Here is a 12,900-nt window from a genome sequence, read left to right as displayed (position 1 = left end):
TCCTTGGAAATGTACCTTAGGGTTATCTATAATAAAATATTACATCCTTACTGTCATTAGAGGAGCCCTTGTCAGGTGAGGGGACCCTATGCACTTTTTGAGGTTTGCCTATAGGAACAGTGTACTGTTGCTTTTGCCTACAAGTCAAAATGTCCTTATGTAACACACAGAGAAGCTGAATTATGATCTATGACAGAATTACATAGGATATAGAATTTCCACCAAAAATAAATTAAGCCTTGAAAAAACCTATCATTAGATTTGACAGAATCCTTAGTGCTAATAAAAAAAAGATTTAAGAGACAGGAAATGTGGTTGGTAATAAACTGATAATGATTCTATAGGCCTTCACTTAGAGTTCTGCATCGCAATGTTGGCCACGGTTTAAACCAGTGGGCAGTGGTTGGGGTGTTCAACTTGTAATTGGAAGGTTACCAATTCAAGCCCCATCACTGCCAAGGTGAGTTGAACCCCTGAGCAAGGCCCTTAACCCTCAACTGCTCAAATTGTCAGTATTTAGTAATTGTAAGTTGCTTTGGATAAAAGTTTCAGCTAAACGCCATAAAATGTAAACTGCAGCCATGGGCTCAAGTATCCCTTGAAAAAGGTGTGTCTTTAGACACATGTCAAAAATAACTTATGTAGTTATGCCAAGGTGAGGAGGAAGAATCAGGTTATTCTATTGACAAGCTCTGGAGTTCTCTAAAAACCTAAGAGTGATTAATAGTCTTAGCACTTAGCAAATATTCTTAAATTTTAAGAATGATTAAATCCTAAATATTGCATTTAATTAAGTTTTTATTCTACCATTTTATTGTATTTTATCTTGTTTTCTATTTGTATTTTTATATTGTTTTTTAATTTTGCCCTTTAAGTTTTGTTTTTAATTTAATTTCTTTTTAATATTATGATCTTGATTGTACTGAAATCTTTTATCATTCAGACACTTTTTAAACCTGTTATTGAATAAAACATATTATTAATTATTAATATTATTTTTAATTAAAGCACTATATATTATCTCCTTAGTAGATACACATATTCTATGGTGGTGAATAGTGTTTATTTACATGTTAATTCAATCCCTTCAGAAACTCAAGCAGCCTTCACCAACAAGGACTCCTTTCAGAAAGAAGTGAGGGTATCTGTCTCTCAAAAAGCCACACTTAGCTGTGAAGTGTCTGATTCCAAGACTGAGGTGAAATGGTATAAAGATGGCAAGCAGCTGAATTTCAGCAAGACTGTCCAAATAGAGGCAAAGGGTAAAAGTCGTCAACTGGTGCTGGACAGTGTGGAGAAGAAGGATGGTGGAGAATACACCTGTGTATTGGGCAATGAGAAGATGGTCTTTAAGGTTTCTGTGGCAGGTATATTTACTGTTTGTATTTTGTGTATTGTCTTTAATGTGATTGTTCATGAACTAGTTAATGCATCACATGAACTAGTTAATGCATCATGAACAAGTTAATGCATCACATGAAACATTGTACTACTGGAACAATGAAAATCTGGTGTTAATACTTACAGTATAGCTTAACACTGACATAAGAGATTTTAAATGTTAAGATTTATTTATGGGAGGTTGTACATTTTTCAGATACTTATTGTGTCTTAAGTATCGAGACAGTTGACAGAACAGTGGTTTTGGTTCCAGGTGCACTGATTGATGAATTATGATTGTTTATTTAGGATAATGCATCTTTGAAAAAATCTTTAAAAACTTGTGAAATTTAACTGTATCCTAAATCTTTCTGATTTCCCTTCTGTAGACGTTTCTGCTAAATTCCAGAGGAAACCTGGAGTGACGGAAACTGTAGTGGTGCAACAAAGTGAGAACATTAGTCTGAATACTGAGGTGACATCTGAAAATGCTAGTGTTAGCTGGTTCAGGGATGGAGTACAACTGAAAGAGGGTGATAGGTATGAAATGAAAACAGAAGGTCTCTCTCGTGCCCTCATCATTAAGTCTTGTGAAGCAAAGGAAAGTGGCACTTATATGTGTCAGATGGCTGGTGACAAGATGGAATTCAAAGTTCAAATAAAAGGTCAGACAGAAATGGCAAGTTTCATGCATCATGTGTCATTAGTATTTCTCAATTTAGTCAGCTGTTGTTACTCTTTTTCCTATATTCTTCCTCACAGAAGCTCCACTAAAGTTTGTGGTTGGGTTAGAGCCAACATCTGTAGCCCTGGAGGGCAATATCATTCTGTCTTGCCAACTGAACAGAGCTGTAGGTGATGTGGTCTGGAGACATAATGGCAAGGAAATTAAGCCTGGTGGAAGGTATACCATCCATGCTGATGGAGCTCGACGTTTGCTGAATGTGTCCTCTGTAGCACGGGAAGATGAAGGAGAGTACAGCTGTGAATGCAAAGATGATAAGACCATTGCCAAGATCACAACTAAGAGTGAGTTTTACTGCTCTTAAACAGAGTGGTTAAGCTACTGGGTTTTGTAAGCAAGTATGAAAGCCATCCATTTTTATCATTTTCAAAATTTTATCATTAAAAAGGTAATCAAGTAAGCCTTCCAACTTTTAGCCTGTTTCTCAGTATTAACTGAGGTAAATTTTGCTGTTACAGCTCCACGACTGGTAAAGTTCATTTCCAAGATGAGCAACATTGTTGCAAATGAAGGGAAGGATGCCATTTTTAAATGCTCCATCACCCCTGTTGATGTGAGTGTGAGGTGGCTGTGGAATGATGTGCCTGTAACCACTGGGTCGAAGTTCAAGATTGCTCATGGGGGCAACAGCCATTCTCTTACTATCACTGCAGTCACAGCAGAGGATGCAGGAGAGGTCAGCGTGGATGCAGAAGGGAAGGTGTCTAAAGCAACTCTACAAGTGCAACGTAAGACAACAATCTGCCTAAATTAATATTATAAGTAATGGATAATGTTAAAAGTAATAGAGTAACTTGTTTCAAACGTTTTTTATGTGAGTGGTCTTGGTCAAAAGTTTTGATATTACAGCAGCAATACTACATTCCCACTGAACTAAAACAATTAAAAGAAATCTGTGACCTGGTGACACTGGCCCCACCTTTAAGTCTCGGTTCCTCTCAAGGTTTATTCCTCCTGCTCTAGGGAGTTTTTCTTTGCTAATGTCATCCTTGGCTTGCTCACTGTGGGCTTGGACTCGGCCATGCGTAAAGCTACTTTGTGACACCGGCTGTTATAAAAAGCACTATATAAATAAATTTGACTTTGAATCTGACATAACACAATGTGTGCATTTTAATTCTGCAAAATGGGGGATTTGCTGCAGAGCTTCCTGTTACCTTCAAGAAGAAGTTGGAGAACATAACAGTTCAAGAGCTGGACACAGTGAAGCTGGAGGTAGAACTGAGCAGGCCATCCAGGGAGGTTAAGTGGATGAGGAATGGAGTGGTACTGCAGCCTGGGGGCAATCTAAAGATTCAGTTCGATGGCACCAATCACATTCTGATACTTCAGAGTGTGACCTATGCTGATCGAGGGCTCTACTCATGTGAAACTCTAGATGACAAGACTCAGGCCAAACTGACAGTAGAAAGTAAGCATTGTGCTGATCTATATATATTAAAGTGTATTACATTTTTACATGCAGTAAAATCCCTGGAACTATAATTATATGAAACTCTATAACTAGAACTCTCAATATGGTAAATATGCTCTTTAAGTCTTATCATTTTTATTTATTCATTATTTATTTAATTCAGGGCCATTAAAAACTCAAGGCCTCTCTAATTTGGCAGATTGACATTATGACACTACATTGTGTAATGTTGCAGTATCCCTAATGGGAATATGTTATATAACCTCCAGTCACTGACCCAAGATATTATTAAACCTGTAATCAGTAGCTTTAATCACTGTCTATTGTTTTTTGGGGGGTACTCAGTGAAGAAGATTGAGATAGTCAAGGGCTTAAAGGAGATAACAGTCCATGAACAGGAGACAGTGACTATGGAGGTTGAACTTACCCAGCCTGATGTAGAGGGTTCCTGGAGCAAGGATGGACAGAAACTGAGAGCAGGCCTCAAGATCCGTATTATGGCTCTGGGCAATAAGCACTCATTGACCATGTCCCAGCTAAAGATGGAGGATGCTGGCACCATCTCTTTTCAAGCTGAAGGTGTCCATACCTCTGGAAGACTCACAGTCACAGGTATTTGCACCTATCAAATGAAAACCACATGGGTAATTTTTGTTCACTTCTGAGGATAGGAACAGACTTTACATTAGAGCTGGCTTGTGTCTGTTTACAGAACCTGCTGCAAAGTTTATCAGACCACTAGAAGATGTCAAAGCTCCAGAAAAGGAAAAAGTCACATTTGAGTGTGAAGTGTCCAGAGTAAATGCTGACGTAAAGTGGTTCATGGTATTTATATTTAATTTATGTAAAAAAAAAATATCAAAAAATCAGTATACTGTGTAATATCAAATACCCTGCCGTATTCCTACCCAAAAACATGACTAGTCTTTGATTATGTGTTAAGTAGTCTGTATATGTAAGTATGAAATCTGTTTTACAGGATGAGGATGAGTTGAAACCAGGAAAGAAATATGCTATGCATTCCCATGGCCACAAGCGTAGCCTCCTTATACAGAAATGCACTTATGAAGACCAAGGCCAATATGTATGCAAAACACAGGACGACAACACCTCAGCGAAGCTCATGGTTCATGGTGAGACTAATAACTGGTTTATTTTTACTTTAAAAACAACTTAATTGTAACAAGTTGCTATTCCAAATAGCATAAGGTAAGAAAATGGGGAAACATTGGCTACTTGAATCATCAGGCACATCTACAATGTTGTTTTCAGAAACAGTTCAGAGGAAACCAATGTTCATGCTCAGCTTTCTACCAATGTGCTTCTTTTTTGTCTCCCACAGCCAGAGATATTAAGGTCATAAAGCATCTGCAGGACCTGGAGGTAACGGAGAAGGAGAGTGCAGTGTTTGTCTGTGAAGTGTCCCATGAGGAGGTTGTTGGCCAGTGGTATAAGGGTGATGTCAAACTCAATCCTGGTGACAAAATCAAGATGAGACAAGAAGGTCAGTCCAGTTCTCATCAACAACAAATCAATTTTTGAAAATTAAGCATCATTGATACTGTAACGTTGCCCGAGTACCGCAGGGCGAGGAGCAGGATGCACAGACTCTTGTGACGTGGACATACGTTTATTAACATAAAATGAAAACAACAATGGCACTTTCACATAACATAAACAGTGAACATGAGTACGACTACAACTAACATGAACACCATGAACAATGTGAACCTAAACAATGACCGACAATCTGCACACTTTGACAGGGGTTTAAATACACTGACAAAACAGTAACCCGGTGCAGGTGTGTGCAAGCGTGGTTACCAACAAACAAACAAACAAGACCCTCCCACTGCACGTGGCGGGCCAAACCACGTGACTTGTGAGAGGCGAGCGTTCCATGACAGATACTGTATACTCTATGAGGTTCTGGTTAAACAAACATGCAAGGGGATTGCTGTTTTTACCCTTCTGATTCTTTTTTGACACATCACATTATTTCACAGGAAGAGCATATGTTCTTCTCTTCAAATCTGTGAAGGCTGAAGATGCAGGTGAAATTAAGTTTAAGGCTGAGACAGCATCATCAACTGCTATGCTAAAGGTTAAAGGTTGGTTTAAAGTGTGCACAGTGTCGGACTGTTGCGTGAATTTCATATATACATGTTATAACTAATGGACTATATTACTGTCTAACAAGTAATTTGTGGTGTTAGATTTTCTAAGGCCTTTATAATTATTACAGAGCTACCAGTGAGATTTGTAAAGAAACTGAGAGACAAAATTGCCATGTACAGACACCGTGGACACTTAGAGTGTCAGGTGTCTCAAGCTAGTGCCAAGGTTACATGGTATAAGAACAAAAAGGAAATCAAGCCCAGCAAAAAACATGACATATCCAGTGAGGATGTCTACCGTAAACTCACCATCAATGACGTGGACTCTGATGATGAGGCTACATACACATGTGATGCCACTGATGACAAGACCTCATGTCAACTGCTTGTGGAGGGTAAATACAAGATATTTTTATAATTAATAGGGAAAAATTTTAACAGTAAGCCAGAGTTGGATGAAAATGTTATTTACCCATTTATAGTTGTTTTTGTCATATGTTACATTTGTCTTTCTGAATTAAATATTGTGAAGTTTTATGTGTTTTCATATATTAATATCAATTCTTCTATTTGAGAGTACATTTGAGAGTATGTAACTACTGCATCTGCTTAAGAGTAACAAATCCTGATTATATGAAAGTATACTGATCCTTTGTCCTTGAGATTATGTATGTAACACTTTTGACAAGTTTGGTGACTGTTAACATAGCACTGTATTGTCATGGTGACCTCCAGAGCAGGCCATCAGCATTGTGAAGGAGCTTAGTGCAGTGGAGGTGACAGAACCATTTGCAGCTCACTTTGAGGTGGAAATCAGTGTGGAAACAGTCAAGCCAGTGAAATGGAGCCTGAATGGAGAATATCTTAAGGAGAGCAGTGACATTGAAATGGAGAAGAAAGGAACAATGCATCGGCTTACGTTCAAGAAAACCAAGTCCTCCATGTCAGGCACTATGCAGTTCACTGCTGGAAAAAGCAAATCTACTGCACAGCTCACTGTGAAAGGTTGGGTAAGCTTCTCTGGTTACAGTAGCAAAACAAGCACTTTTGGGATAGGCATTTTAACAAGCCTAACTTGTTATGGATAATTTTTTAAATAATAACATCAGTGACATGGCTTCTTAACTTTGGGGATTTACATTTACTGTGCTCTGATTTGTCACTTACTGTTACTTAGCTCTTACAAAGTGTCTGACGGGATTGCTTTGAAATTGGACACAGAAGATACATTTGATACCTTTCTTGTTCATTTCAGTGACAAAGGTTACTGTATGATTAAAAACATTTTTTTAAATATTTTTGATATTTGCTTCTAATGTTGTATTCCTTAAAATCTAGCCACAGGGCACATCATCTATATCCATTTGTCATATGCAATTAATAATTTGTTCCTCAGAGCTAGAAAAAACAAATCTAATCCGGAGAAGAGCATCTGCTAAATGCCGTAATGTAAAACTCTTTATCAATTACTCCACAGAACGTCCCATCGAGGTGGTAGAACCTCTCAAAGATCTGACTGGCAAGGAGAAGGCCTCAGTGAGGCTGACATGTAAACTGTCAGCTATTCCTAAAGAAGTGTCTTGGTTTAAGGGTCAGACTGCCTTGAAAGGTTCTTGCAAGTACATCATGAAGCAAAACTCTTCTGAAGTGCAGCTGACAATTCAGGCATTGGATGCAGATGATGCTGGAGTGTATCGCTGCCAGGTCGGGAGCTGTGAAAGCAAGGCCAAGCTCACTATTGAAGGTACAGGTGATTTAGAATGTCTTAGAATGATTGACTAAGCCATGAAGATATTTGTAGGTGATATCTGTCAGTTTTAGGTAAGAGCAGAAGGTGCAAGATGTGGGTTTGGGGGTCGGTCAAAACTGGGTCAAAGTGGGTCAAAATGTGATGTTTCAGTCTTTGTGCAATTAGTTTTATGTTCCAAAGATTTGTTTCAACACAACAAATGATTTAATTTACTTTAACAAACTGATTTTTTAATGTTGTAGCAGACGTGCAGCATAAAGGTTGGTGAGGCAAGTCACAAGTGTGGTTTAACATCTTTATTAGCTAAAATGTAAACATCATCATCAGAATACAAAGCAGAGGGTGGCAAAGAGAAATAAGCAGTGAGAGGCATTTAATAACCATAATCAAATAATAGAATAGGAAAATAGACAGGAATTTTTAGACCTGACGAACTTGGAAATCACTACATGAACATGACACAGAAACAATGTTGCCAAGAGTGAAAGAAACACAAGGGGTGTAAATGCTAATGAGGGCTAAACAAGAAGTGAGAATCATTAGTGATATGGAGAACAGAACATGGAACAGGGCAAAGATACAGGAACTGCAGTGCTAAAGGGGGGAACTGGGACAGGATCACATGTTTGTACTTCGATCAGTTTCTATTTTTCACTTCCATGCTACTTTGCAGTGGTGCTAAGTAAAATAATAAAACATCTATATTGATCAATATTGATTTAATTGATACATCAGATGCTACATATTCTCTGAATTTTAATCCACAGTGCGTAAAGTTCAGATCACCAAACCCCTGGTAGACGTGGAGGTTGAGGAGGGTAGTGATGCAGCATTTACCTGTGAGGTGAACTATGCTGATGAGGAAGCTCAGTGGTTCCTCAATGCCAAGCCACTCTTCAGCAATGAAGTTAATGTCATCCAGCATGTGGGCAAGATATATTCTCTCACCTTGAAGAACTTGACACCACATGATGGAGGGATAATCACCTTCAGAGTTAGAGAAGAGAAGGAGACTGTCTGCCTGAAAGTGAAAGGTAGATGGCTTGAGATTCTATTAATCTGTAATAATAAAAGGAGACATTATTGGCTGACATTCCATCTTGCGCTTGTTTCATGTTTGTTTCATCTTTTAATTTTGATTGGCTGAAATGTAGAAAAGAAGGCTATTTTCCTTAAGATGCTGGATGATGTAATTGGAGAAGAAAAGGGCACAGTAACCCTGAATTGTGAAGCCTCAAAGCCCATGGTGTCTCCTATTTGGCGGAAAGATGGTACAGTCCTCTCTGTAGGCAAAAAGTATGAAGTCCTACATGATGGCAGAATTCTGGGTCTGACTATCCATGACATCACGAAGGCGGATGCAGGACAGTACAGCTGTGATCTTGGCACAGACCTTACAAAGTCTACAGTTACTGTAAGAGGTATGATGGAAGGAAGATAAAATATAATAAAATTATAAAATTAATATATAAAAATTCAAAGTACTTCATAACCAGATCACAAATACTCTATATTCCTTTAATTTTGGCTGACTGGACTGCTGGTAATATGAAATTGTATTTCATATTACATGCATTTGAAAATTACATTAGATTTGCCTACATATGTTGCTAAATGTTAGTCATTTTTTCATTTATATGACTAATAATAATTACTTTTTGTTATGCATGTCACTTTGTGTTGGAAAACACCAGGTGAATTGTTCATTTACATATATGCTATTTACTATTAAACACAGACATCAGCATTGGTATCACCAAGCGCCTGAAATCAGTGGAGGCTAAGGCAGGCGAGAGCTGCATGTTTGAGTGTATCCTGTCCCGAGAAAGTTCAGATGCATGTTCCTGGACCTTGAAAGGCCAACTTGTAACTAGTGGAGGACGTTTCCAGATCAGCAGCAAAGGCCGCAAGTATACTCTGACCATCAAAGGAGTTACTGCATCTGACTCTGGGGAGGTTGTCTTCATGTTGAAGGACTTGAAGTCTAGGGCAACACTGTCTGTTGAAGGTGAGATATTTGGATTAGCTACCTGAGGCATGCGTTCTGTGATGCAAACTCTTTCTACACTGCAGATTTAAAATCTACTGTCGTGACATGGCTAAGATCTCACAAAAATGTTCACATGAGACAGGTTACACTAAAAGTTATATACAACAAAGATCCATTTGGTATGCCATATTGACAGATATGAAGATATTATGATTATAATTTTTGACACACTCAAATTGTTTCCATTAACATTATATGGATGAGACATTACAAAGAATACCAAGGTGGAAATTAGGTGTGATTTTCTGGGCACTGATATACATATATATAACTTTTTTTAATGGAAATTATCATTATGTAATGAACTGTATATATGGCTTATTATCTCAGTATTGAAGCAATAGAAAGCACCAAACATTTTATTAATGATTTAATACTTAACTCATGAAATTTGCCAGTTCGATACGTGATTATTTCTCATCTACCAAATATTAGAATATCACTCTTGACTCAACGATGTAATAACTAAGGTATTTTAGTGAGTAATGGCAAAACAATTACATGACCACATGTGGCCAAACTTGCAATGGTGATAGCGAAAGGCTCCTACTCTTATGTTTTCATATAATTGTTTTGGAATTATGGGACATTTCTGAGAAATAGATATCCAAATTCAGCCTTTATGAAATGAATACATTAATTCATCTATAGGTAATATGATTTTAAAATGGATTTAAAAAGGTACAGTGAAATCTGTTCAAACTTACTCTGCTAATACTCAAGGTACACTACTTATGTGGTATTATGGGAAATTTCTGACAAATAGATAACTATACTGTCTCCAAGCCCCATTAACAACCTTAGGAATTTAATATGGATTTATGAAAAAATGGTACAGTGGAATCTGTTTGTCACAGTATGCTCACTTCCCACTGATCATGTAATAGAGCCCGCCACGTTCAGTTGGAGTATACTGTTGATGGTGTTCTATGTGACTGCCTTGTTTGCTGACATACCCCCTTGTGCACACACCTGCACCTTCTTCTTTGTTTCATCTATGGTTGCATGGTTGTAAAATGCTGTTGGTCATTGTTCAGGTTCATGTTCATGTTAGTTGTTAGCACATAATGTAAGTTCTTGTACCTGTTGTTGTTTATCATTCGTACCACGCCGTACTGCTTGTTATGAGTGCCATTTTGTTTATTGTTCTTGTCTTGCGTGAAAAAATGTCTGTCTACATCAAGAGAGGTCTGTGTGTCCTGCTACTTGCTCTGTGGCACTCGGGCCATCATACTGTCCAAACAGTGTGGTAGTGGAACCGTTTTGACATTATGGAAAATTTCTGAGGAATAGATTCAGCCTATACGAAATGCATACATATTTGCCTAAAGGTAGTACAAATTTAATATGGGTTTATAAAAAATTGTACAGTGAAATAAGCCCAGATTTACTCTGCTAATAGCCAAGGAATCCTACTCTTATGTGGTATGGAATTTTCTTGGCATTATGGGAAATTTCTGAGAAATAGATATCTAAATTCAGCCAAATTCAGTGAAATCTGTCCAAACTTACAAGCACAGGCTCCTACTCTAATGTGGTGGTGGAATTGTTTTGGCTGTATGGGAAATTTCTGAGAAACAGATATCCTAATTCAGTCTATACAATATTCATATTTGCCTAAAGATAGTCCGCCTTTAATATGGATTTATGAAGGTACAGTGAGATCTTTCCAAACCTACTGTGCTGATAGCCAAGGTACACTACTCTTATGTGGTAGTGAAACTTTAGCATTATGGGAATTTTCTGAGAAATAGATAACCATACTGTCTCCAAGCCCATTAAAGACATTACCATTTTAATATGGATTTATGAAAAAATGGTATAGTAGAAACTCAAAATTTGCACTGGTGATAGGCAAAGGTTATACATTTACTAAAACATTGTACTTCATTGTCTTAGAATGAAGTTTGTAAACCAAAGTATCAAACCCTTGGATGGGTGGAGCAATTGGATAATCAACTTAATTCTTTCCTATTTTCTAGAAGTTACAAGCTTACTGACCCTCTATATATACAATTTGTTTACAATATACATGAGATATGCAACATACAAATGAATTGATCAAGATGAATAATGCAAATTAGTAATGAAGAGGTAATGAGCAGAATAATGAAACAATGGACACTTATCAAATAATAGAAGCAAACATACAATTTGAAGATTATATTAAAATAGCCATGCGTTATTGGAGTTTTTTGTTTGAGGTATAAGTATAACCAAGTTGGTAAGAGCTTCCTGCATTCCAGTCAGTGGGTTTTATGACACCTAAGAAGAGGGGGAAGGGTCAGAAAGCCAGACCAGTGTGATGATATCAGTTGGGCTGTTTATAGCCATGTTCCTCAGCATCATCGCCAGAGGGGTCCTGATTCCTGTCTGTGGATCAGGGGTGAGATTAAGCCCACCCTGACCAGGTCAGAGTTTCATCAGAGGTATAATTTGTAGTCTATCTTCACTAGAGTATGCTGTTTTGTCTCACTTCAGGTGAAGCCCCCGTCATCTCCAAAGAGCTCCAAAGGGTTAGTGCTGCTCTTGGAGAAGATGCTACCTTTTTCTGTGAGCTCTCTCAAACTGGCCTGGAGACCAGCTGGTCTAAGGATGGAAAATACATCCAGAAGAGCCAAAAGTATGAGGTCTTTCAGGATAATAAAGTTGTGAAGCTTATTGTCCACAGTGTCACTGCTAAGGATTCTGGAGAATACTGCTGTGAAGTCACTGGAGGGCTCATGTCAAAGGCTAGACTGGAGATCAAAGGTTATTCTCAAGCTTCTTGCATATGCTTTGTCTCTTCTTTTTAATTTTTAAAGTTTCAGTTCATTACATTGTTATCAGTAAGCTTATTTGTTTAGTAGATGTGTTTGTTAGATTATTTTTACTTAAATTCTAATAACGTCATTAGTTTTGCTTTATCTTGGTAAAATAAGTATTTTCTGTATTTCAAATTTCTCAAATATTCAAAGTGAATTCCAAAGGCATCGTGACATCAGCATTTTTAATTACCAAAAAAAAAAGTTCTTACAATTGATATGAGGGAAAAAGCCCATATGAATAAATGAATGTACTCTGCCTTTTTAGAGCCAGTGAACAAGTTCACTCATGAGCTCAAGGATACTATGGCAGAAGAGAAGGGTACTGTCAATTTTGAATGTGAAACAGCCCAACCTGCTGCCAGAGTCACTTGGCTGAAAGGTACAAAGGAGATCAACGCTGGAGGAAAGTACCAGATGACACAAAAAGGATCCATCCTCATTCTCACAGTGAAGGACTTGGAGAAGGGTGATGATAATGCATACTCCTGTGATATAGGGACTGCCAAGAGCACTGCACAGTTGACTGTACAAGGTAAGAGTCCAAGCAGCCTAGGAATGTCATTAGAATGTCATGCCCTCAGCATTCGGCAGCATCCCATGGACTCCCCTGGAGCAGGGATGCACAAACTTCTCCCGA

At 37.9% G+C, this 12,900-nt stretch overlaps 1 protein-coding gene across 21 annotated transcripts in view; it reads left to right on the top strand.

Annotated features, from left to right (window-relative positions):
- Positions 1 to 12,900, top strand: part of obscnb (obscurin, cytoskeletal calmodulin and titin-interacting RhoGEF b) — a 98,127-nt gene that overhangs the window by 19,903 nt on the left and 65,324 nt on the right. For all 21 annotated transcript variants that reach the window (XM_035530575.1, XM_035530588.1, XM_035530573.1 and 18 more), the window contains exons 17-34: positions 1,092 to 1,367; positions 1,770 to 2,045; positions 2,143 to 2,409; positions 2,584 to 2,853; positions 3,270 to 3,536; positions 3,885 to 4,151; positions 4,252 to 4,364; positions 4,519 to 4,672; positions 4,882 to 5,043; positions 5,546 to 5,650; positions 5,785 to 6,051; positions 6,392 to 6,661; positions 7,134 to 7,400; positions 8,174 to 8,440; positions 8,561 to 8,827; positions 9,145 to 9,414; positions 11,938 to 12,207; positions 12,529 to 12,795. In XM_035530575.1, the coding sequence (XP_035386468.1) occupies positions 1,092 to 1,367; positions 1,770 to 2,045; positions 2,143 to 2,409; positions 2,584 to 2,853; positions 3,270 to 3,536; positions 3,885 to 4,151; positions 4,252 to 4,364; positions 4,519 to 4,672; positions 4,882 to 5,043; positions 5,546 to 5,650; positions 5,785 to 6,051; positions 6,392 to 6,661; positions 7,134 to 7,400; positions 8,174 to 8,440; positions 8,561 to 8,827; positions 9,145 to 9,414; positions 11,938 to 12,207; positions 12,529 to 12,795 (4,302 nt within the window). The remainder of the gene's footprint in view (positions 1 to 1,091; positions 1,368 to 1,769; positions 2,046 to 2,142; positions 2,410 to 2,583; positions 2,854 to 3,269; positions 3,537 to 3,884; positions 4,152 to 4,251; positions 4,365 to 4,518; positions 4,673 to 4,881; positions 5,044 to 5,545; positions 5,651 to 5,784; positions 6,052 to 6,391; positions 6,662 to 7,133; positions 7,401 to 8,173; positions 8,441 to 8,560; positions 8,828 to 9,144; positions 9,415 to 11,937; positions 12,208 to 12,528; positions 12,796 to 12,900) is intronic.

This window comes from Electrophorus electricus, chromosome 10 (genome assembly GCF_013358815.1).
Source record: "Electrophorus electricus isolate fEleEle1 chromosome 10, fEleEle1.pri, whole genome shotgun sequence".
Classification (NCBI taxonomy): domain Eukaryota; kingdom Metazoa; phylum Chordata; class Actinopteri; order Gymnotiformes; family Gymnotidae; genus Electrophorus; species Electrophorus electricus.
The sequence above is the reverse complement of the archived record's forward strand: the minus strand, read 5'-3'. Positions and strand labels throughout refer to the sequence as shown.